Below are 22,785 nucleotides of genomic sequence, written 5' to 3' on the forward strand. Positions count from 1 at the left end.
TCGCCTTTCTCGATATCCTACCTCTAAGCCGAGGCCATCTTCTTCTCTGCACGCGACCGCATCGCCCTAAGCTAAGCGACGTCACGGCTTCAGAGTCCGCTCACCTGGGTCGTTATCTGCGCATTCTCTCAAAGGCCATGGCACGAGCAACCGGCATTGAAGATTGGAACGTGGTCCAAAATAATGGCGCTGCTGCTGCCCAGGTCGTGCCTCATATGCACTTTCACATCATCCCGCGGCCAGAAATCAGAGCCAGCGGGCGTTTCAGTGAGAGCTTTACCATGTTTGGGAGGGGAAAGAGAGAGGAGCTGGACGACGATGAGGCGGTTGTTTTAGCGGAAGAGTTCAGGCAGAGCGTCTCTGCTGTCATGAGGGAGGAGGAAGAAGAAGAAGAATCTCAAAACGAGGAAAAGGCTAAACTCTGAGTTGAGGATCTACATCGTGTTATCTCATTGGTCCAGCATGTTCGCCGAATGCTATTCGTTCCTCACATCTTTGATACCCTTCATGTAAGTATTTATACCATTTATCAATCTATAGCAAGTTACTCAAATTGTGCCTCCTGTCGTCATCCCACACTGCTGTCCTGAATCCTCACTCATCGTCGCCAAAGAACACTCTATGCGGCAGAAATCCATCGCCAACAGCCTTGAACCGCTTTTTGATGCCATCGATCGCCTCCATATCATCGTCGGTCAACTCCCATCCACTCAACTCAAAGTTGGACTTGATTCTGGAGGGGGTGACGCTCTTGCAGACTACGCCCCAGCCCTTCTCTATGCCCCATTGAAGCAACACCTGCTGCACTGTCTTCTCCTTTGCATCAGCGATGTCGCGCAGGGTCTTGTTGCGATGCAGGGCTGAGTGACCAGATCCCAGACATGAGTAGCCTTCGGAATGGATACCTCGATTGTTGCAGTATGCTACAAGCTTGGGCGATGGATTGCAAGGATGTAGCTCGATCTGGTTGACAGCGGGCACAATCTGCATGGTCAGTCATGATCTTCATCCAGGTCGGAGCACTCTACTTACTTCGGTAGAAGTCAATAGCCTTTCCAGCTGTTGAATCCCAAAGTTGGACACGCCAATGTTCAGAACTTTGCCTTCGTCCAGCAATTCCTCCATCTCCATCCACGTATCAACATAATCCCAATCCTCATAGCAAATCGCCGGGTTGTCTGCGTCTCTGGAACAGGGCCAGTGAATCAAGTACAGGTCGAGATATCCGACACCGAGATTCTTCAGACTCGTTTGAAGGCACTTTCGGGCGTGTTTGTGCCAGTTGTTTCGGAGCTTTCCTGACACCCAGATCTCTTCACGGGGGACACCAGAAGCGCGGATACCGGCTCCCACTTCTTTTTCGTTGCCATAGGCGAGGGCTGTGTCGATATGACGGTAACCGGCACGGAGGGCTGTTTCTACCGCTTTGGCGGCCTGGGAGCGAGGGATGTTCCATGTACCGAAGCCGACGGCAGGCATTTCATCACCCGTGTTGAGGGTGAAGGTGCAGCTAAGCTGGATGTCAGTAGTCTGGTCCTAGCCAAGATAACTCAACTCACACGTCTGGGGCCATATTTGATGGTATTCGGCTTGCTGTCACTAATTGCTGTTGTCTCTCTGTTGCCGAGGATGCAAGTCTTTCTGTACAAGATAGATAGGATGTTGCTATATGAGTCGTGGTTGTATTGAGCTTCAGTCCAGCAACATGGTCTACACCGGTTTAAATAGCCATGCCAGCCTGGTTATTATTCACTTCTTGATATCCTGGCTTTGTCTTCCAGCGATGCGCTCTACAAGCGATCCATCTCCATTCCTTGGTAACAGTCTTTGTTAAGAGCAATTATCCATTCGCCGTGTTAGAGAGACAAGGTGATGGATGGTATGGCTAGACGTTGATACAGACAAATATTCCCTCTTGCAGTTTCACAACATCCTGTGGACCTTCACAATCTAGGTAGCCAGCATTTCGAGGATATTCCAGCGCCTTGTCGCCCCTGGTCATAATATTATAAATGTTTGTTTGTCGAATAAGGGACTACCTAAGTGCCCCGATATACTCTTTAACACAGTAGGTCAGTAGGTACCCAACAAGGGTCCTTTCACATCTATACAAAGCCCCCTCTTCAATAGCTAAAACATACTTCACCCGCTCTTGAGAGGAACCAGTCAAGGTCATTAATGTTAACATTAGCCACGATAGTTCCAGCATTGCCACAGATTGAGTTGTTGTCACTTCATTGTGTTCGCGCAACTAGATGTTATTGGGAAACTTAACTAAATAGATCAAGGTCCTTGTAATTACTCATACATAGTAGCATCGATTTCCCTCCATTAGGATACATGACATTGAAGCAACATAAACCTTCCCAATAACCCTTTAACTCTGGTACTGATATCAAGCAACTCCTCCCAAGCCAATTAACCATGGTGCATCCATAACATAACCCCAAACCCTCTCTAGTCCTTGAACCTGTTTTTTATGTGTTTTTCTAGTCTTCTTGTTTCCTCTCGCCTTTTTTTTATGTTTATTCCTTATTCGCCATCATGGTTGCCCGTTAACTATTGCCTCCTATACGCCCCAATCCTTATCCTCTCCTTTTTCCAGTCCCTCACTCCTAATCATATCATACCAAAGATAAATCAACTCATCATCTAACTAAAATAAACTAAACCAAAACTCGTCTTCCATCTGGAGCAATTCTTCCTCGGAGCTCCCTCCTTTCTCTCTCGAGTCTAGCCGTTTGCTTCTCCAGCGCACGAATTCTTTCGCGTGCAAGATCAAGCACTTCGGCTTTACTCACTCGGCGGTCATTGGCGATGCCACCTTCTGTGCCTGGAGGAGGCAAAACGGCAAGCAGGCGCTCAAAGTGAGTATTGAGCCGCTTGCGGTATTGCTGCTCAACCTGGTTGTGCGCAGCCCGCGCCTTGACTTCCTCAGACGTCTCGCTGGGATGTCTGGGCTGAGCAGCTACAGCGCCACGCTTCTTGGGAGCACGAGAAGCGGTGCGCAGCTGCGTTGGATTGCGCTTGGGGGCGTCTTTGCTACCCCTTGTTTTTGTTATCTTGGATGCCGTGGAACGCTTGCGCTTCTTGCTCGCGGGCTCCGACGAGTCATCGTCGTAGTCATCATCATCCTGGTTGTCTTCCTCGGGCTCGGACGAGGCGGCCGATAGCTCGTCTGCCATGGGCGGCGTGGGGAGGAACGTCGCCGCCGGCGAGACGTGGGCGGGCCAGACGGGACCGAGGGATGGACTAGCAGAGGACAGGTCGTAGCCTTCAGAGAAGTTGGACGAGGTGCGATGAGGCGGGTGGACGGGAAACTGTCCCGGCGTTGTAGGATGGATGGCATAGTTGGAGGAGAAGTCTCCAAAGGAACGGTCAAGGTAGGCAAGGTCTGTCAGGGGGGAGGGGAAGACGGTGTTATCGAGACTGGGCGTCTCTGGAGACTGAAGAGGGTTCTGCTGCTGACATGCTGGTTAGATGTGTCTCTTCTGAACTGAGTTGGTGGTAAGGGGGTTACTCACTGTAGAAGCCTCGTATGAAGCATCCAGGCCGGAGAAGGGCATGGCGGCAGTATCGATGCCATTCATCCAGTCATCGGGCATGCGACCAAAGCGCGCTGCTCCGTCTCCGTCGCCGGCGGTCTCGAGGAAATTTGAGCTCATCATTGTGGCTTTTGTTTAACGGTTATCCGCAAATACTAGAACTAGCACGAGGTTGTCCTTGAACCCCGTCATCACGTAAGGGTTTTTTTTTGGCACAACGCTTCCCGAAGAGGCTCTTTCGGTTTCTTGTCTTATGCTGTCTGTGTTCTTTTGTTTCTGGGGTAAAAGAGGTAAAGAGTAATAAAGGGGGGGGTTCTTGTTATAGGCAGTTAAGAAGGCGGCAGACTCGTAGTCTCGAGGCTGGTCGGTTGTCTTTTGCTGTTGACAAGCCGCAAGCCATAACGGAGCTACTCTGTTTCTCTTCTGTTCTGGTTTGTGTGTGCGGTTTTCTTCGCTCTTCTTCGTCTGTTCTCCTTGCTGGCTTTGGGGGGAAGTAAGGACGGAAGACCCGAGGTTTACAGAGCAGAGGACAGGTTCGTAACTTCAGTCTTGGGGCTGAGAAGGTCCCCTTATATACTACGATTTTTTTTTTCTATTCCAGACCCAGCACCCGGTGCCCAAATAGAAGTGCCAAGGATCAAATTACTCGAAACTACCACCACCTCCATGCATAAGAAATCCAACGAGTCGTGTAGCAAAGAAAAAACAAGCCTGGCGGGGGGGGAGGGTGCCAAAGTAAGAAGACTGTAAGAAATTGAGAAAGGGCGCGGCCCAACAGAGATTCGCATTACGACACCTGCTGCAACGCAACTCCAAGAGCCGTGACACACGGACTGTGAAGCCGTGACCGGAGGTGACGGGGACCTGGCATGGAATGTATGGGACATGGACCAATGTGATGCATCACAAGTTTACAAAAGCTAAGTTATCCTTCGCTTAAAGGGCTCGGACTTGGGGCCACAGGCACAAACATGGACATGACATGAGGTCAGGGAGCAGCATGTACGGTAAAGCATTCCGCGAAGGGGGAGCCCAGGAACTTAGACGCCTGTCAGGTCTTGTTTACGGGAGGCCAATGGCCAAGAGCCAGCTGGGCTTGGCACCTGTCAAGGATGGGCATTCTGTTAGTAATCCGGGCACTTGGCTACCTAATAGCCACGTAAGAGGAACTGTCTGAGGTTTTGCCAAAGTCCGAGTAAAGATTGTGTTGTGCCGAGTAAGCCTGGCAAGTAGATATACCGTCTTGTTGACAGACCGAGTCTCGAGGAGGGAAAAGAGTATAATCAACCCCCCGGTACCAAAGACATGTCGTCTGCTTAACCTACACAAAGAGAATCATGTAGTTATAGGGTTAAAGAAAATTTGGGGGTGGTATGAGTTTATCCCCAGAGCTAACGAGCGCCTGGTGGATCCTCATCCCTGTAAGATGGGGTATCGTTGACTAACCTCAATCTCGTTTGCCTTGGAAGAAGCCGTGGGGAGTGAGAAGTTGAGTTACAGAAGGACAGACTCTGACTGTTGCCGAGCATGATACGGATCGACGATGGGCAAAAGGCCATGTTTAGAATTACTTTGCGCCCTGTGGTTTTTTGAAGCACGTTGGGTCACGAGGACCCAACAGGATTTCACCTTTACCTATTGGGATACCATGGCATATCCGCGGCTGTGAGTGTGTGTGCATGTGTATGTGTTGGTTCTCTCTTCTCTCTTGTTCTTCTTGGGTAATGGGAATCAAGAATTGCGTCAACAAGAGAACTATGTCACCATGGCATCACCGTCAAGTTGGTGAAAAGTTTGGTATCTGCTCATCAAGATGTGCCAGGCTGGAATCGTGTGCATAGTCTCCCGTATACGAGTTCAGATCCTGCTGGCCAGGCTTGGCTTTGCTATTTCCTGCCAGATGAACGCGCGGTAGGGAATATTGGCGTGCATCAGATCAGACCACCCTGCAACGGCTTTGGCCTTGCCTCGTCTGTTCATTTAGTTTCCAGAAGATGAAAGAATCCGGGGTAAGGGGACCTCGCAACTCTACTGTCTTCTGTCATTGGTAGTGTTCCTTGGCTTTTCCATGGAACATCTCAGTCCTCCAAAGACTCTGTACCAGACACAGGAGACTCTTGAGATATCGGTTGATATATCGGAATAATATTACCTTCTCTCAGTACAGGCAGTGTAATTGCCATGCTTCAACTTGGATGCGATTTCCTCAAGTTACCATATCAAGGTCATAGCCCAGAGTGTCCTTCGCTACCTCTCTCATCAGACGTTAACAACCCCAAGCAGATACGTCCTCTACAACAACACCCCCTTTTCATCTCAACCCCAAGAACAAACATCATGACCCTCAGTCAAACCCTCAACCTTCCCTCAGCCCTACCCGTTGCGGAGTCACGAAAACCATCTGCACCAATAACAACACCATGGCAGGGGTTCTTCCTGCGCGCTTTTTTTTCATGACATCCTATTTTCGTCTTCCCCCAGAAAGAAAGAAACGTTTCTTTGGAGGTTATTTTAGAACATCTACGTACTTACAACGTGGTTTCGGTTGATCGGTAAGTGGACACTGCGCGGGTAGATCAAGATCAAGATCAACGATAAAGATCTGTCTTGGCCAGATCTCCTTGTGTTCCGTATTATGCCGTATTGCACGTGCTCTGATGAAAGAGTTGACTGATCTGTCAGGGAAAGGGGACACATAAGAGTGAAGTTCCTGACATGTCCCCCTTTATGAACGAGCTGTGGTTTACTTCCCCCCCTCCTCCCCCGACACCACACTGGACTACTCATCGTAACCAAACTGGTGATATAGCTGGACTACGACGACAACTCGATCACTCACAAAAGATTCTCGAAGAAACGGTCTGGATATTTATGGATGGTTCGAATACAAGGAGCGAATTACTATACGACAGATAAGCTATCTCTTCGATATTACTCGTCACCACCGGCCGTGACCGCTTTGGACTCTGGAGTCTCGGTAGCAACAGGCGCCTCAGCCGTCTTGACTGCTTCTTTGGTTCGAGCAGGAACATCGGCTGCCTCATCATCGCCTTCGGCATCCTCCTCGTCATCGTTCTCTTCCTTCTCCTCTTCCTCTTCTTCCTCGTCGTCCTCAGCGTCGCCATTGAGTTCTTGGTCGTCCGCCTCGGCCGTCTTGCGCTTCTTTACAGGAGGCTCGACTGAATAATATCGTCAGCATTTGGTTCTTTATAAGAAGTTGGCTGCCCGAAACTTGTTCGGGAATGTGTAGATGGGCTGGATCAGATACAATGCATGAGTGCTGATGCTGCAAATCTGGTCCAAGTACATCAACATTATTGAGATCTTACCCTTTGCGTCGGCTTCTTTGTCTTCGTCATCATCATCCTCCTCCTCTTCCTCTTCGGCGTCTTCATCTTCTTCACTCTGTTCCTCTTCGTCTGCGGTAGAGACGTACCTGTTCGCTTGATGTCAGCCAATCGTCATCGCGACAACACAATAATCATGGACAAGATGCTGGTCCGGTATCGCAGGAAGCGACACCGTGTTCAGGCGGGAAGTGAAGCGCAATGCGATCAGGAATAGTCGTGAATGTCACGTATGAATGGGTGTCATGCGTTGAATCACATCGCGTTGAGGCGCATGTATGGCATGCGACATCAAATGCGCACGCGCATACTTGGTAAGCTGCGCAACGAATCGCGCCAGCTGCGCAGCCAACAAACGTGCGATTGGATAATTGACGATTGCAAACAAATCACGGAAAACAACATGTAAGAAAGCAGATACTACTTACTCTTCCTCCTCCTCACCATCGGAGTCTTCGGGGAGGGAGACGAGCTCCTCCTCTTCGTCTTGCTTTCTCTTGCGGGACATGGCGATTACTGGACTGAGTGGTGTATGGAGTGTTTTAAGATGCGATTGACAAGTTTAAAGAACCAAGGCGCTTCTCACTGTGGCGAGAGAGGGTTTTAAAGGTTGGTCAAGGTACAGCACGAGATAGAGAGAGCTCGACAAAGCAAAACAAGAATAGAACGGAAGAGAGGAGAGAGACAGGGGAAGGCTAGGGGAGTGGGAATGAGCAGAGGGTGGGAGACTACGCGTGAGGAGCTGGAGGGCGACAGTAACAATGACCGCGACAGCAACAGAGAGGCAGAGAGCTTGTGTGAGAGCTGCCCAGTCCGGCCCAGCCAATTGCGGATGTCGTAGTCATCCCATCACTGGGTACACTCCATGATTGTATGGTGGTATATCAATACCTAACAGAAGCCAAGTAGCGAATACATGGAAATGCAAGGAAGGCCTGCGACAAGTCGAGGTACAGTCCCACGAGCTTGCCATCTGAGGACGGATTGGGCGGCCCAGCTTTTGGTGTGGACAAGCTTCCCGGAGGTAAGCTGCGCTGCGCGCTGCAAGGCAGGTCAACAAGCTCCTATGCGAACCACCACCAGCGTACGTCCGCCCAGCCCAGCTAGCCAGCCTCCATGGCAGGTCGATCAGGGCCGTACGGAAGCCAAAGAAAGACGCGCAATGGACTGGAAGTGGTTGCCGTCCAATCAAGATGTAGATATAACCTTGACTAAAGGCAAATGTACCTGAAAAGCATCGAAGAGATACTTTAACTTTGTGGTCTTCCTTTCCCGGCTTGTTTACCCAAGCACATACGGGAAAGGGACCAGGGACAGAGAACAATAGAGAAGGGAATAGAGAGCGGGGAAATACCCAGCCCAGTCTGACGTACAGAGAGGCAAGACTGGGAACGCGGGCACTCGAGGGGCTGGGCAAACAACTACTCTCAGTCCCTGGAATATGTGACGTAGGACTTTCACATTGTAGCCCAAGGCGGGATGGAAGTGTCTCGGAAACTCAAGTAATCACCGGAACTTGGGACCTTTTGTGTGTGTTATTGCCATCTTTGCGAATGATGAACGGCCAGAAGCTGCAGCAACAATTGAGCCAATTGTTGGTGATAAATGCCCCTTGCAAGTAAGAATATACGAGTTCTTATCAGCTTTCAAAACAAGGACGAACGGAGCTGCAGATAGCTTCTGTAACATGTCACTTCCCCCCAAGCTCCTGTTTCTTGGGGGGAGTAGTAGGGGGAGCTAGGGCCCTCATCTAGACTAGATTTAGACTGGAGCTTGACCTGGACCTGAAGTTGGAGCGGAAGACGGTACAAGTTTCTCCGTTCCATGTTTGTTGTGAGACGGAAGTGTCCCGTCTCTTGGCCGAACCGAAGTCGGAGATTGGGTCATCCGAATTGATTAACTGAGCCAATACAGTTCAGGATTGGCGTCAATGATGCGTGGTGATGTGATTGTGAGCATGTTACAGTGAGGAGGGGAAGAGGGAGGCATACTGGGATCTCGAATTCTGGTCACGTGGTGATATATGTCAACAGCCTTCGGTGTAGGGTAGGATCCAACCAAAATTCATGATGCATTCACAACGTCAAACAAAAATGTTCCATTTTCTAATGTTTTGAGTTTTTGTTTATTTCGGTCTATTTATTTTTGTTTTACAACTCGTAGCCGCTTCTTGGGTTTGACGCGCGGTATCCAATGATGGCTGCTCAAACTCAAGCCTGCCACGCTCCAAGAATTCGAGCTATGTGGTCAATTCCACTTCCCTCGCTGGCTGGACGACGACGATTAACAATATTCAGTTTACCCAAAAGAAAGTATTAAAATTGTTTACTGCACAAACACAGTAGAGGGCGGAAAAGAGGCGATCGAGAACGAAACATAGAGACGGACGGTCTTAGACCTCGATGTCTTATTCCTCTCTGCTTTACTTCCCGTCTTTCCGCTCGCCCTTGATCTGGAGCTTCTCATAGTACAAGTTTGACGTCAACAAGGCATAGCTTTATTATAGTGAACAAATCGTATCGCCATGGAGACGCATCGAAGCCCTTCAAAAATCACGAGAAATTATTCATGCAAGGTTTGGCCCTGGTATACGGTGGACCGAGAGTATCAACAATCAAGAGCAAGAAATGACGGTATTCGGAGGCTCGAATGCTGGTGATACACCTAAGCCACCAACGACGATCCTCTCATGAGTGGAAATGTATCAAGAAGACCCTTCATCGGTGAATTGCCTTCCAAGATGGATAAATGAAACAGGCGGCGCTTCTGGGCGAATTATCTCGGTTGGAACTCAGGCCCAAAGACCCTGTCGTCTACCATGACCCTTCACAAGCCAACTCAAGTCTAGACAAATCTCAGCCACCGTCTACCACATTCACGCAGCCAAGCCAGGAACCGTTTCTCGAATCGCGTAATAAATAGCCTTGGGCTGGATCGCGAAAAAATGAGATGACACTGACTGTCTTCTATTGAACGAGGCGCGATCGGGCTGGATTGCTAGCGTGTGTTGGATGGACGTGCCCTTGGTATCAATTATGCCTTAAACCAAAAGTTGTAAGCTACAACGCGCAGTGGCGTCTGTTTGGATTCGAATACAAACAAATATGTCACTTTCCCTAGGCGACGGTTATTAATGACGACGGGGATATATCACCGGCCCAGCTGCTCGGAGCGGGCATAACTAAGATGAACACCTACCGAGATGAGCCTAGGGAGACCCCATGGAACTTAGAAACATGAATATAGCATGTGCAGTTAATTAATTAGCCTCACATGCTATTTACGCATGTCTCTGAATAGGAATGTGAAAGTCAATATGACCGAGCTGTTCTATCTAGACGCAATAGTGACGAGTTCTTGTCTAAGCCTCGCAATCCTGCAATTAACTCGATGCTCCTGCTGAGCCAACAACTCGTCGTCAGCATCATCTCCCAGTAAGCCCTCCTTCGCCTAAGCATTTGTCACTGAACGCCTTGTGCGTGCGCTTGACAGTCCTTTCACGGGTCCCATCCAATTCATGGCAGGGTTTCCACCAAAAAGCGGGGGAAAGACAAGGCTAACTTGTTCTTCATCAAGTTTCCAGAAAGAGACTGTTGGACTAATTATTTCACATCTCTCTCTGGTTGTCTACGTACCTAACCTAGATGATAATGTTTGCTTTTACAGCGTAAGTTAGCACTCAACAGCGGACAAGTTGTGATTAGACACTGTGTTCCGTGCCCACTGTATGAGTGGCTGCTTATCACATGCACCAACGCGCAGAGATGGAGTTTGTATCCGCAAACGCTTCCGAGTTTTTTCTTTTCGTCTGACGGCATTTGGTGCGTCTGTGAGGTCACCTTTCCCCTTATGCTTAACGAGAGAGCAGAGTGGATTAGTACCTGTAGTTTGCAAAGAATCACCGAGCAGTTCAAGGCATCATAACTGTCACCGACAAGGAAATGACCACGGAGACCAGAGAGAGTCGAAACGAGTTGACGGTTACATAATCCCTGCATGTCATCTCGATTCTCTGTAGATCACCAGAATTCGAAGTCAACCAGAAGCTTTTCACCGGAACAACAGCAAGGGTGTCGAATCCTGCTCAGCCTGGCTGATCGTCCGTTTCCCTTTCCACTCCGCATAAAATCGAAATTGAATCGCTGGGACAGTAGCAGCAACCAAGGCATTGGCATCGTAAATCGAGATTGGTGATCTATTCACAGTTTCTTGATATTGCGATGCGTCAGAGACGCCATGCAACACAACACGGCCCTAGGAACCAGGAACCTGTCCTGTCCTCGGAGCAGCTAACTAAAGTTTACTGGGGTCATGGATGCGAGCGAATGTTGTGTGATTACCAATGGATAACTTGTTTCTTTTTTGTGCCTTGGAAGTTCGCCAGTGCACGTCTCTCCTGTTCATCGACGCAATTAATGCAGCTGAGCGGAAATACGTTTTGTTAATTTCCAATTATTTGGTTCAATGGCTAAAAAGTGTGCATAGGGTTCTAGACAGAAAAAAAAGAATGAAAAAAAGGGAACAGGGTTGCAACCTTGTCCCTGCAGGTACAACAGTCAGTAAGATCCAGGAACGAAATGCATCTAATTGGCTATTTCTCTTGTCTCCCCCACTCCCAATCTGTCTCTTGACGCCATCAACTGGCGGGTTGGCTTTTGCAGTGTCTGGAGGCCTTCAAATGCGCGCCGTCTCTCTGTTTAGCAGAGTCTTCTAGCCAGACTAGCAGAGCCCGACATGATTACCCGAGGTGGATAGAAACGCCTGTCGGCCGTCCAGCGAACAGGCCGCGGTGCCACTTGTATTGTTTTGGGAAACGACGGAGGGACGTTAACGTTGACGGGAGGCACCCGCAGAGACGGTGCAGCGCCTTTTTGAACTATGTCGCCCCCTTTGCCGGAGCATGGGGCTACTAGAGTAATTAGCGAGAGAGGTGGAGGGGAATGGATTGAACACTCTCAGCACTCTACGCGATGAGGTCGAGTTGAATGGGTAATTGCAGTATCAGGGTCGCTTGAGGAATTTTTCTTTTCTCCTCTCGGCGAGAACCACTTTCGTCCAGTCTCAGGTGTCAACTGAACTGTTGAGGTGGTGGCACTGTAACACACGGAACCGACTGCCAGCCAGCCAGCTCCATGAAACACTCATGACTGTGATGTGACGGACAGAACAGTATTGGCGTAAGGGGCAGGTTTAATTTGCATCCCATATTCGAGAGGGGAAGGTCGCATGAAGCCCAATGAGGAATGAGACGAACCAAAGGGATGATGATATATGTGCTGGTTGGATCATCCAATATAACAAGATGCCTTTAGGCTTTTTGGTCATAACTAGTCAGTACTATCTACAGTATCTATGTCCACCATCAAAGCGTACATAGACTATGAGATTTCGATGGCGATATTTTGGGCAGCTCGGTTGATCATCACACACATTAGGGATAGACCTGTCTCTCGGCTTCGCATTCCGTGTTGCTCTCAAGCTGGCTAAGAGAGAGTAGATATTCCATCTGGAGAATCTTGCCTCCTCCCTCCCTTGTTCCATACATCCATCCGTCCTTGGATTTGCGGGCTACCATCGTGTAAGGCACAGTTAGACTTTGCCTAGCGAAACCCCTGTATTATTCCCTCAGAATCGCAACACCATGGAATAAGCATATTCGTGAGATACCCATCTATCACCGTATTCACCTACACCATCTTGAGCCAAGCTTGCCGGTGTCTATAATTTTCGGATTCTTCTTTCTTTTCTCTTGCAGTCTCCTATGCAGGTATAGAGACCCCTGGTCCTGGTGTCGACTGACTCAACAACGGGTCCCTTCTGAACCAAACAATTTAGCGCGCAAAAAGAGCCGTCACCAGCTGAAAAAAAGACCCAGCATTTGCTTCCCCGGGGCACTTGATTCGGCCAATCGCGTTGCAAAAGTTGGTCGTGTAGCTCTCCTTGGTGGTGTTCTGGGGCGCTCTGGGTCGACTGGCAGGACTGGTTTTTCCTGAGATTCAAGAAAGACAAGTGACAAACAGCCAAACGGAAAAGACACCGCCTGCTGGGGGACCCGACGTTGAGAGCCACGAGGCACACAACGTGAATGTTACATGCACTGTAACCGTCACCCATCTTGGCTGGCCTCGTTTGTATGGTCCCTGTAGTGAACCTGTTTCTGCTGTAACCTTTTTGTCAGCTTCTTGGCCCCCTTTGGAAGGATCTCGAGACTCGAGTCGAGTACATTGGTAGTAGTATTCTTCGTTTTTGACATGCTTTGGTGAATCACTAAATCAATTCTTGGTCTTAGTCGGCCTTGGTCTTGTTTCTGATTGGGGTCTCGTCTCATTTCTTCTTTTCCCCGCGCCACCTGTAGCAGCTTTTGGGGTTACTTGATACTTGCAGGCGCCTGCCTACTTGCCTGTGTGCCTAAAGAGACAAAATAGGTCGCTCACTTTATGCCACAGCAGACCCGCTCAGAGGCTATTCGTTTTCTGCATCCTGAGCTTCAGGTCTTAGTCTTTTGCTAAATCACCCCTAGGCAGTACAGTTCCAGTTCCAGTTCCAGTTCCAGTCGCTCATCAGTCGCTCTCCCTTGTCTCATTTCTAGTCCCCGGTGTGGGATCAATTCCGTCTGGGCTGTCAACCGCGTCCAAGAGTTTTTTTTCTCCTTATCATCAAGCGAGCCTCGACATGACCAGCGCAAACCACCAAAAAAGACCAAAATCAAGCTCAAGCTCAAGCTCAAATCAAGCATAAGCTTCTCTCTTTTTAGCCTGTCAAATTTCCAAGTTTGTGATCGATTGCACCCTCCGATTCATCGGTTCTATCTCTCATTTGGGATCACATCGTCTCCCTCTAGAGACGGATTCATCTTACAGCAGCGCCCGAGCTCCCCTGGTAGGCGACGATACCCCGGTAGTTTTCTGGCCCGGGCTGCGAGAACATCCTGGTTATTGAAATTCGTTCTACCCGCCCTGCCAATCCGGCTTCCCCGTCCCAGTCCCAGTTCCCAGTCAAAAGAGTCAACGCTTTCGCGCAAGGTGCTTCTTTGCGTAGGTGCTGCGAACTTTTTCGTTCTTTTTCCAAGCACAGGCTGAGCTGAGGCTATCGTTTGTTTCCCTCTTCCTGTTGTCAACTCACCTTCTCGGACGCCGGCTGGTTGTCTTGTCTGTCTGTGACGAGATTCGGCGTCAATTCTTCAACCGTCCGTGGGGTCTCGACTGTGCCCCATCATTTTACATACCTACTACTTTACCTTTGGAACCATCCCACACCGGAAACCCATTCTCGAGACCGACTATTCTCGCTTGTATTCTTCTACACCGACCGACTACCGACCGACTTCTTGGTTAGAATAACTTTGCTTTTGACTGAAGCGAACCGCCTTCTTTCTTTTTGCTTGTCGTGCAGCTAGCTAGCTTTCAACTCGAAACAAACAACACCAGACCCCCGATCACGATCCGCCGATCCTTTTTTAAAGTTCTATCGACACTACATTCGTTCTGGCTCGATATTCGCCAATTTCTAGTCGCAAATACTATCCTCTGTTCTAGATCCGACAGCGATGGCCAAGAGCTGTTGCTTCATTTTGACAAACTCAACTTTTTCAACTCCACATCTTTTTGCTGCTACCTTCGGCTCACCTCGCAGGAAGGAGGCAACATCAGATCAGAGTGACTGATTGAACGTCACGCAACGAAACGACGACAACGACTTTTGATACCCTCTGATTCAGAAAAAACAAACCCTCATTTTGCAAGCGGCTATTCCCCTGCCCGCTGGGCGACCAAAGTTTTTGCCAGCCTCTGGCGCCCAGCAGCAGTAATCGAAACAAATCGAGTCCCTCGACCACAAAAGTACATCGCACCATGTCACCACTCGCCATCTCTGTACCCGATGCTCCGGGCTCGCCAAACGCAACCCGAACAAAATTTGCCTATTATGGTAACCGTCAACGGGACAGTGAGAACAGCCTTATGCCGGGCACTTCAACAGCTGATGCATCGCCTTATGCCTCACCAATGACTTCACCAATGATGTCGCCGTTGGCATCGCCTCGCATGCAGCTTAAGCCATTCGGCGCAATGTACCGACATGTTCGTCAACCATCGGACGAGTCCTTGTCACATCTACCTCCTTTGCCGATTTCGCCAAGATGGGATTCAATGACCAACCCTTCTAAATTTATGCCCGGACAATCAATATCGCAACGAGCAGCATCCCCATTCGATTCGCCCCACTCGCCATCGCCTTTGAGCTACGATACTGCAGCAAGCACTCCTGTTGACTCCCGAAACACATCTCCGACATTTCTGACATCCAAATCGTCACTGGCTGACCTTCGCGCCTACGACACCCTGCCACCCGCCGTGGAGAACTTCTCGCGGCCACGGAAGCAAAGTATCCGCCAACCAATCACCGACGCGACTAAGCCACGACCCGCCCAGAACGCCCCAGGGACTATTACATCGAACCCCGGTCTCAATTCCGCAGACCAGTACCAAGATCTTGTTACATCTTCTCAACATCCCCTTTGGCCTGCTCCTCAACGACCTCGTGGCCCTTCGGTTTCTTCTTGTCAATCCTCTTCTACATATCAATCAGTACTATCTCCTCCCCCTTCCAACGACTTTTACGATCCAAGAGCACCTCGTATTAGGACCGCTGCTGGTGCGACATCATCAGCGCGACCTCCTTTGAACTACAACGGCGGCTCAGCTTCGCCAAGCCCTGTCATCGCCCCGTGGATGAGTGGTGAAGAATCGCGCTCGAGCTTCCGCTCTCAATTCACAGATACAACTGGTCCGGGCACCGCTGTTACTGAGCGAAGTAGCGTCCTCACAAAGGACAGCTCTGTTGGCTCGCTATACGCTGGCCCAGAAAGCGCGGAGCGCGAGGCAGATACCAACAACGAACCTGACGCTGAACACGACGAGCCGAGTCTTGAGGATGTTATGGGTATGTACGAGCAAGGCTTCGACTCTGACGACGAATCGATGAACTACTCAAACAATAACACTACCAACGATCGACCAGTATCATCAGCATCCGACATGGGCCCACGACGAAGCGTCAGACACAACGAAGACGACGAGGATTTCCCTCAAGAGCAGGTGTCCGAGTCCACCTCAACACTTGACATGGAAATTCGAATGTCCAAGATGATCTTCACATCTCCAGCCTTTACATCATCCGTTCCTCACATTGCCGAAAAGCATGTTGTTGAGAACTACAGCTTCGAAATCCCCGAAAAGCGAGACTCGGTCAAGTCTTTAGACTCCGAGCCTTCCGTTAAATCCCAAAAGCCTCTTTCTCTTATTGAGGCTGACACTGCGCGCTCAGGCTCATTTGCTGCACCTCTCTCACCCCCTGGTTCTACCCTAGCACCTGTTTTTGAAGTAAAAGATCGACCCGAAACCCCCGAGTCACGGAATAACTCTGAATACGCGTCTGAGCCAGCACCTGAACCTACACAGGCCCCCGAGTCCGAGCTCAAACCTAAGCCAGTTTCTCCACCACCAGTCGCTGTCCCCGAGCCAGTTGAGCCTGAAGACCCTGGCGCTCGCGATCGATATGGTTTCAAGAAGGAAAATCAGTACGTGACACGGCAGCAATACGACAATTGGAACACTGGATACACTGAGTACCTCGCTCGTCGACGAAAGAAGTGGAACGGGTACCTAAAGGACAATGCCCTGATGACAGATCACCCGAACCGATTTCCCGCTCCCAGCGCAAAGACGAAACGATTTGTTCGCAAGGGTATTCCTCCAGAATGGCGCGGTGCCGCTTGGTTTTACTATGCTGGTGGACCAGCTATCCTGGCCAAGCACTCGGGTCTCTACGATAAGCTTACAGCTAAGCGAGCTAAGGATGTTGATGCTGAAGCTATCGAGCGAGACTTGCATCGCACATTCCCCGATAACATTAAGTTTAAGCCTCCCGGCGGGATGGAGACTATGTCGAGCAGCGCTAGAGAGTCGACAATGACGGATTCTACTCGCAGCTCCAGCCCAGCTCCTCTAGGTGTCGAGGGCGAGACGCCCATCATCACTTCTCTTCGCCGTGTACTGCACGCATTCGCTGTATACAACCCTCGGATTGGCTATTGCCAAAGTTTGAACTTCTTGGCTGGTCTTTTGCTGCTCTTTGTTGACACCGAGGAACAATGCTTTTGGCTATTGAACGTCATTACACGCATTTATCTTCCCGGTACTCACGAGATGAGTCTTGAGGGTTCCAAGATTGACTTGGGAGTGCTCATGACTGAGATGCGCACTTCTATGCCTGCTGTCTGGGACAAGGTTGGTGGAGAGCTTGAGGCTGATCCCAACTCTCGACCTAACACAAGCAAGTCGATTCGTCTTACTCGCTCGCGCCGCAAGGAACTGGCACGCATGTCAACGCCTACCGATAGACTTCCACCAATCACGCTTTGCATGACAGCCTGGTTTATGAGCTGCTTCATCGGAACACTGCCCATCGAAACCACCCTCCGCGTATGGGACGTGTTCTTCTACGAGGGCTCTAAGACCCTTTTCCGCATTGCACTGGCCATTTTTAAGCTAGGCGAGAACGAGATCCGATCGGTGGGCGATCCCATGGAAATGTTTGGCGTAGTGCAATCTATGCCACGCCGTCTGATCGATGCCAACGCCCTTATGGAGGCGTGCTTCAAGCGGCGGAATGGCTTCGGGCATCTGAGCCAGGTCCAGATTGACGAGAAACGCCAGCAACGTCGAGCCAAGGCACAATTGGATAGAGTCCGCCAAGGCAAGACATGGAATAACTAGGAAATTAGACGTCTAAGCCACGTTTAGCAACATACCTCTCACCTCTTACACCCACAACATAACACTCCTTCAACATCTCATATTATTAAGCTACTTTCTCATTTCGGCCCACACTGGCCCACACCAACACGGTAGTGGAAGCCGCCGACTGTTTTTTTTAATCATGGAACGGCGTTTCAATGGAAGGCATGGTCTATTTATCGATTTAGCCCGCATTGTGTCTGCATTTTTCTCCTTTATTCTGTTTCAACTCCCAACTTTCTTTTCCATTCTCATTTTCATTATTCTTCAACTGCCCCTAACGATGGGGAGTTGTTTGTTCACTATGTTTGTCTTCAAGGAGCGAGGAGGGATCAGCGTTGGTACGGCTGGAATGTACAGGATGGAATGGTACCAAAAAAGGAACATTGTTTTATTTAATGACGATGGTTTACGGCTGCATTGCGATAAGACAAAACGCACCACCATACCCCAAAAGCACTTTAGCGAGAGGCGAATGGCTTCCTGCACAAGGAACACGGCAAGGTTGCAAGGACTGGCAAAAGGTCCTGGTGGTGCTTGGTTTTCATATAGAAGGGGAGGGAAAATTACGTACGAACTGGTTAGAACCTGCCGAGGAGTAGATTTGGGGGATACTTTTTGATACCCTAATGGAATGAAAGATAATTACACGACCGTCAAACGTACGCAGCCTGCATGTGATAAAATGTTTCATGTTTGACACCCTAACACCTATGTGCTTTTATCTCATATATTTGTGTAATAGTTCAAGGGCTCAAGACCAAGACTAGCCAAGACGAGATGAAAGGGCTCTCATGGCTACACCTATCTCGCGGGTTTTCAGGTTGAGTCGCCTGTGCTCTGGCCCATTCATTCCTCGTTCACCGTTCTGTTCCCTCATAAGGCTTACCACTTGGATGAACCCCGTCAGTGGTCATCAAGGTCTCACCACTCAAATCACTCCCACTGCCGGACCCTGCGCTATACGTATCTTTGCTGCTCGGACTTACATAATCCGAATTGCCCTCGCCTTCCTTCCTGAATCTGCTTTTCTACCTAAGCAACAGGAGGAAAAACAGGCGGGTCCATGGCATGGTTTTGGACATTTTGCTTCGCCGCTTGCTCGAAAGCAGCCCGGTCGGTCTGGTACTGCTGTGCAATGCGATCTTCAAGAGGGCTGTCGAGTTGTGGCTCTTCCAGGAGGTTGCGAAGTGCCTCCAGAACGCCATAGAGCTTGGTACTAGGTTTCCAGGCGTCGGGCTTGAGGAGGCCCAGGCAGATGTTGCCGAGATTGTCGTTTGTCACATTGGGGTGGTAAATGCGGGTGACGAACTTGACGACCGGGGGCTTGAAGGGGTAGTCGGTGGGAAGGCTGAGGAGGATGCCGAATTTGCCTGGGTGGTAGACGGTCGAGGCGGGCGCCGACAAGGTGACGTGCCAGGTGTGGATGGATTCGTTGGGAGGCAGAGACACGGAGAAGCCCTCAGGGGGATTTTGAGAAATCTCGGCAAATTCCTGAGAGAGACGAAGGGTTAGATGAAGGGGGGCAATATGGACAAGAATGAAAAGACGTACCTTGGTAATGCGCTTGGCCATTGTGAAGGTGTAGTAGTAGAATTGACTTAGAGATTATAGGCGGATGACGTTCGTAGTTATTTCCTCCTCTTTCTGAAATATCTTGTGTGACTTAATGCTGCACACGTAAATCACGATGTTGATGAAAGTGGAAAGGTAAAAGTGCAATAGACTGATGATAAGAGGCTGGTTTGATGTCAGATGGATGTTGAAAGTTGGGATTGGAGAGTGGAAGGGGGTATGACGATAGTGGGGTATTGGAGCATAAAGAAGCTGGAGGCAGCAACAACAGCGGGCAGTCACAGCAGTCTATAAGCCCCTAATATGAACACACCACTTGTAGTAGCAAAAGACAAATGATTAGATGCTGTGATTATACAATCGAGTTGGTTACTCAGTTTATCAGATCCAAGTCAGACTCTACCCCATGGAACATGTCCTCTTGTAACCATTTGGCGTGTATCACAACAGCTTGTGTGGGGCATAACCATGATGAAACACAGCAGGGAACAGCAACCAATCTATTTGCGGTAGGCCAAGATTTCCTTCTTTTTTACCAAAAGAAAAACATCAGAAGCAATTGATTCAGGTCTAGGACGTCCCTTCTCGTTCAATGAGAAACGTGCTAGCCTGAGTGTACGGATTATCACCTCTGCTATGTCGTTCTCAAAGATACAGATGCGTATGTCTTATGGGCTACTGGGCATCCAAGAAAGAAGACAAGAAGTATAGAAGAGTACCATCACGAAGTCAAAATAGTAGCAAGCCTCGACATGATCACAATATGCACTTGTCTATCCGTATATCTGTATGTTTTGTCAAGATTGCCCTTTGCTTGCACCAATGCATCACACCGTTTCGACGTATTGAACAATTCATTATTACAACAAACTCTCAAAGATCAGCTTTTGACTCTCCAAGAGAGAGACTTTCATTGAATCAAGTTGCTCCGCTACCCCGCCCATCCTCCATGTATATCTAACCGCGACAGATGCCCCATTGAAACAAATCATATAGCCCAATCCTAACCGTCGGTACCGCTGCTTCTGAATGTCGCACATAGCGCAGCATAGTGATGTGTCAGGTCCAGAACGTTCTGAGGCAAGCTTGTCGCCTGTATGATACTTCGGACCTTGACTGCTCCCTCGTCCTCGATCAGAGTACGTATCGTGTGCAGGAGCTCGGGGCTGAACTCGCTGTACCATCGGTACTGCCATGTCACTAATCGGATGACGGATGCCACTGTCTCTCTTGTGCTCTTAGTCTTCTCAAAGACACGTAGGATTCCTGCCAGGGCCTTGGGGCTGAAGCGAATAGAAAGGCATGCACGGTACGCCTCAACGGCCTCGTCCATGTGCTGGAGTCGCTCGGCGAGAGAGCCTAGAATCTCCCACTCCTCCGCTGACTTCTTGTACTGCATCTGTTGGGCACGGTATTGAGCCATCTGAGTGCGCCAAATTGTGTAAACACGAAGATCTTCATAGAGAACCATGAAAAGACTATCCAGCCAGCGCTCACAAAGGCGCTTGGTGTTGAGCTTTGACAGATTCTCGTCACTCTTGGTGGTCTGCAATTGTTAGCTGGTTCGAGGGTAGATATTGGCATAACTTACCTCAGGATCTGTCTTTGCCTCTCCGGGATCGATGACATTCGATGGCGTCTCGATCTTGCTTTGCTCACCGTTTCCGTTGGTGGCTGGGGCGTCGGCGTCAGCATCGGCCTCTTCTTCGGAGACCTCCTCAGCAGGCTTCTCTGCGTTTTCACCCTCTGCCTCATTGTCTCGGTTGACTGTTTGATCAGGTGTACCTCGCAGACCATCAGTGCTTGGGGTCCGTTTTGAGGCACCCGGGTGAGTAGATTCCTGCTTCTCTGTGCGATATTCATCCTCCATCACGAATACATTGCTACGGATCTTCAGGAGTTGGTCCCAGCCAATCTTGGCAGTCATCTCGGTGAGGATCTCATAAGCCTTCTTGAAAGTACCTCTGTAGGACGCTGCTCGCAGGTTGAGCAGGCTGGGGTCAACCTGTTCCGAGTATCGCGACTCAGGCTCGCTGTCAATTTCGTCAAGTCGAGTTTCAGGAAGAGTTGGCAGGATGACCTCCTTGGGTTCTGGCATCAAGGGGGTATCCTTGTCTTGGTAGGTGAACATAGGGCATGAGTTAAGAATGGTAAGCGCATTGTCCCAATCCTCCATAGCCACATAGACCTGAGCTAGTCTGGCCCATGTGCTGAACTCGGTCGGGGCGGCAACTGTCGCTCGATCCGCGCAACCCAGAGACAACTTGAGTCTCTCCTCCTTGAGTTCAGGAGTCGCCGAGTTCTTAGCCTTGCCCAAGAGAAACTCAGCCTGAGTATCGAGCATGACATAGTCCATAGGGTTTTCCTTTAGAGACTGATGTAGTGTTCTAACGCCTGCGACTTCCTCATGGCCCATGAACATAACCTTTGCCAACAGTGATGAAACCTCGACGCTCTGCGTCCGAAGCTTCTCAAAGAGGTTAATTCCAGAGGCATATCGACCTGTGGTTTCGAGGTACTTTAGAAGACCAGTAGTCAAGTGGTTGGATACGTTAGTAGGCACCTGAACTACCGAGTCGGAACCCAATTGCCATCCTACAAGGTCAGTCTGGAAAAGATTAGTTGGTGGAAGATGACATACCCCTGAAAAAGAGCTGTTCTGCGGCATGAAGGAAACGATGCTCGGTCTCGGTGTTTGTAACAGGATTGAATCTTCGAACGCCCATGATCTTTCGAATTGTGTCGCCGCTGCCATCGTCCGCGTATGAGTATGCTCGAAGAACACTGCAGAGGTATGTCTCCAACCAGAGATCCTCTGAAGCCTTTCGCTTCTCGCCTCGCTCGTCGACGCAGTAGCTTTCTACGGTTCCGGGAATCGAAACATGCACACGCATGTCAAGTCGTGAGAAGGCATTGTAACAGCTGTTAAAGGTCAGCCTCCGCAGCTACCACAGGTGCACCAGAGTTATGACGTACCAGAAAACACCTTCAACAATCTTGTTTGTCGCATTTGGCCCCGACTCTTTGTAGGTCAAAGTATTGATATACGCTGCCAGACTAGCTGATGAAGATGCGTCGACACCGGTGACATGGTGGTAGACGCCAGTCTGGACAAGTCAGCTATTTATCTCCCTTGCGCCAATCGAGCTTGTGTACCTGCTTGGCTGGGTTTCGGACGCCGTGCTTAAGAAGATGAACGAGATCGGGAGGGCCAAGCTCTCGAAGGCCAGCGAGAGATTCGGTTCGGGCATCAATCGACTCGTGGAGGATCTCCTCGGTAATTCTGGCTCCAGATTAGCTATGTGGATGCCAAGCATCTCGGTAGTGTTGCGCCTTACTCGGGAACCGCTGGCGCGACCATGATGGCGAGGGCGAGCTCCTCGTAATCGCTGTTGAGGAACGGGGGTGAATATCAGATGAAAACCGTCGGAATTGGCCTCCTGCGATGTGTATGGAGGGAAACAGTTGAGACTGGTCGAGGGGTTCCTTGCTTCGAGTAAGATGCCAAAGACAAAGGATGCT

At 49.8% G+C, this 22,785-nt stretch overlaps 7 protein-coding genes across 7 annotated transcripts; 2 read left to right on the forward strand and 5 right to left on the reverse strand.

Annotated features, from left to right (window-relative positions):
* On the forward strand, positions 1–550 carry FGSG_12327 (uncharacterized protein). Its single transcript, XM_011323315.1, has one exon. The coding sequence runs from the start codon at positions 138–140 to the stop codon at positions 423–425; it is 288 nt and encodes a 95-aa protein (XP_011321617.1). The 5' UTR covers positions 1–137; the 3' UTR covers positions 426–550.
* A 44-nt stretch (positions 551–594) lies between these two features.
* Positions 595–1,573, reverse strand: FGSG_04036 (uncharacterized protein; the record flags this gene model as incomplete). Its single annotated transcript, XM_011323316.1, has 3 exons — positions 595–984; positions 1,033–1,510; positions 1,560–1,573. 3 exons carry the CDS (start codon positions 1,571–1,573, stop codon positions 595–597), a joined length of 882 nt encoding a protein of 293 aa, XP_011321618.1.
* A 972-nt stretch (positions 1,574–2,545) lies between these two features.
* FGSG_04035 (uncharacterized protein) lies at positions 2,546–3,793 on the reverse strand. Its single transcript, XM_011323317.1, has 2 exons — positions 3,525–3,793; positions 2,546–3,458 (listed from the first exon to the last, which is right to left on the reverse strand). The coding sequence occupies exons 1-2, from the start codon at positions 3,666–3,668 to the stop codon at positions 2,667–2,669; spliced, it is 936 nt and encodes a 311-aa protein (XP_011321619.1). The 5' UTR covers positions 3,669–3,793; the 3' UTR covers positions 2,546–2,666.
* A 2,614-nt stretch (positions 3,794–6,407) lies between these two features.
* Positions 6,408–7,426, reverse strand: FGSG_04034 (uncharacterized protein). The gene is made up of 3 exons (XM_011323318.1): positions 7,321–7,426; positions 6,875–6,981; positions 6,408–6,724 (listed from the first exon to the last, which is right to left on the reverse strand). The coding sequence occupies exons 1-3, from the start codon at positions 7,398–7,400 to the stop codon at positions 6,477–6,479; spliced, it is 435 nt and encodes a 144-aa protein (XP_011321620.1). The 5' UTR covers positions 7,401–7,426; the 3' UTR covers positions 6,408–6,476.
* A 7,316-nt stretch (positions 7,427–14,742) lies between these two features.
* Positions 14,743–17,761, forward strand: FGSG_04033 (uncharacterized protein; the record flags this gene model as incomplete). Its single annotated transcript, XM_011323319.1, has 1 exon — positions 14,743–17,761. One exon carries the CDS (start codon positions 14,743–14,745, stop codon positions 17,665–17,667), a length of 2,925 nt encoding a protein of 974 aa, XP_011321621.1. The 3' UTR covers positions 17,668–17,761.
* A 962-nt stretch (positions 17,762–18,723) lies between these two features.
* FGSG_04032 (uncharacterized protein) lies at positions 18,724–19,263 on the reverse strand (the record flags this gene model as incomplete). Its single annotated transcript, XM_011323320.1, has 2 exons — positions 18,724–19,182; positions 19,243–19,263. The coding sequence occupies 2 exons, from the start codon at positions 19,261–19,263 to the stop codon at positions 18,724–18,726; spliced, it is 480 nt and encodes a 159-aa protein (XP_011321622.1).
* An 811-nt stretch (positions 19,264–20,074) lies between these two features.
* On the reverse strand, positions 20,075–22,624 carry FGSG_04031 (uncharacterized protein; the record flags this gene model as incomplete). The annotated part of the gene is made up of 6 exons (XM_011323321.1): positions 20,075–20,809; positions 20,855–21,858; positions 21,905–22,185; positions 22,240–22,370; positions 22,420–22,546; positions 22,602–22,624. 6 exons carry the CDS (start codon positions 22,622–22,624, stop codon positions 20,267–20,269), a joined length of 2,109 nt encoding a protein of 702 aa, XP_011321623.1. The 3' UTR covers positions 20,075–20,266.
* Between the last annotated feature and the right edge of the window lie 161 nt (positions 22,625–22,785).

Source organism: Fusarium graminearum, chromosome 2 (genome assembly GCF_000240135.3).
Source record: "Fusarium graminearum PH-1 chromosome 2, whole genome shotgun sequence".
NCBI classification, from domain to species: domain Eukaryota; kingdom Fungi; phylum Ascomycota; class Sordariomycetes; order Hypocreales; family Nectriaceae; genus Fusarium; species Fusarium graminearum.

What these genes read in the sequence shown, in the direction of transcription:
- FGSG_12327 (XM_011323315.1), top strand. Translation starts at nt 138, where the DNA reads ATGGCACGAGCAACCGGCATTGAAGATTGGAACGTGGTCCAAAATAAT.
- FGSG_04035 (XM_011323317.1), bottom strand. Translation starts at nt 3,668, where the DNA reads ATGATGAGCTCAAATTTCCTCGAGACCGCCGGCGACGGAGACGGAGCA. An exon ending in CTTCATACGAGGCTTCTACA is followed by an intron (nt 3,459 to 3,524) that starts GTGAGTAACCCC and finishes TGTCAGCAGCAG; the next exon opens with AACCCTCTTCAGTCTCCAGA.
- FGSG_04034 (XM_011323318.1), bottom strand. Translation starts at nt 7,400, where the DNA reads ATGTCCCGCAAGAGAAAGCAAGACGAAGAGGAGGAGCTCGTCTCCCTC. An exon ending in GATGGTGAGGAGGAGGAAGA is followed by an intron (nt 6,982 to 7,320) that starts GTAAGTAGTATC and finishes TCAAGCGAACAG; the next exon opens with GTACGTCTCTACCGCAGACG. An exon ending in CAAAGAAGCCGACGCAAAGG is followed by an intron (nt 6,725 to 6,874) that starts GTAAGATCTCAA and finishes GATATTATTCAG; the next exon opens with TCGAGCCTCCTGTAAAGAAG.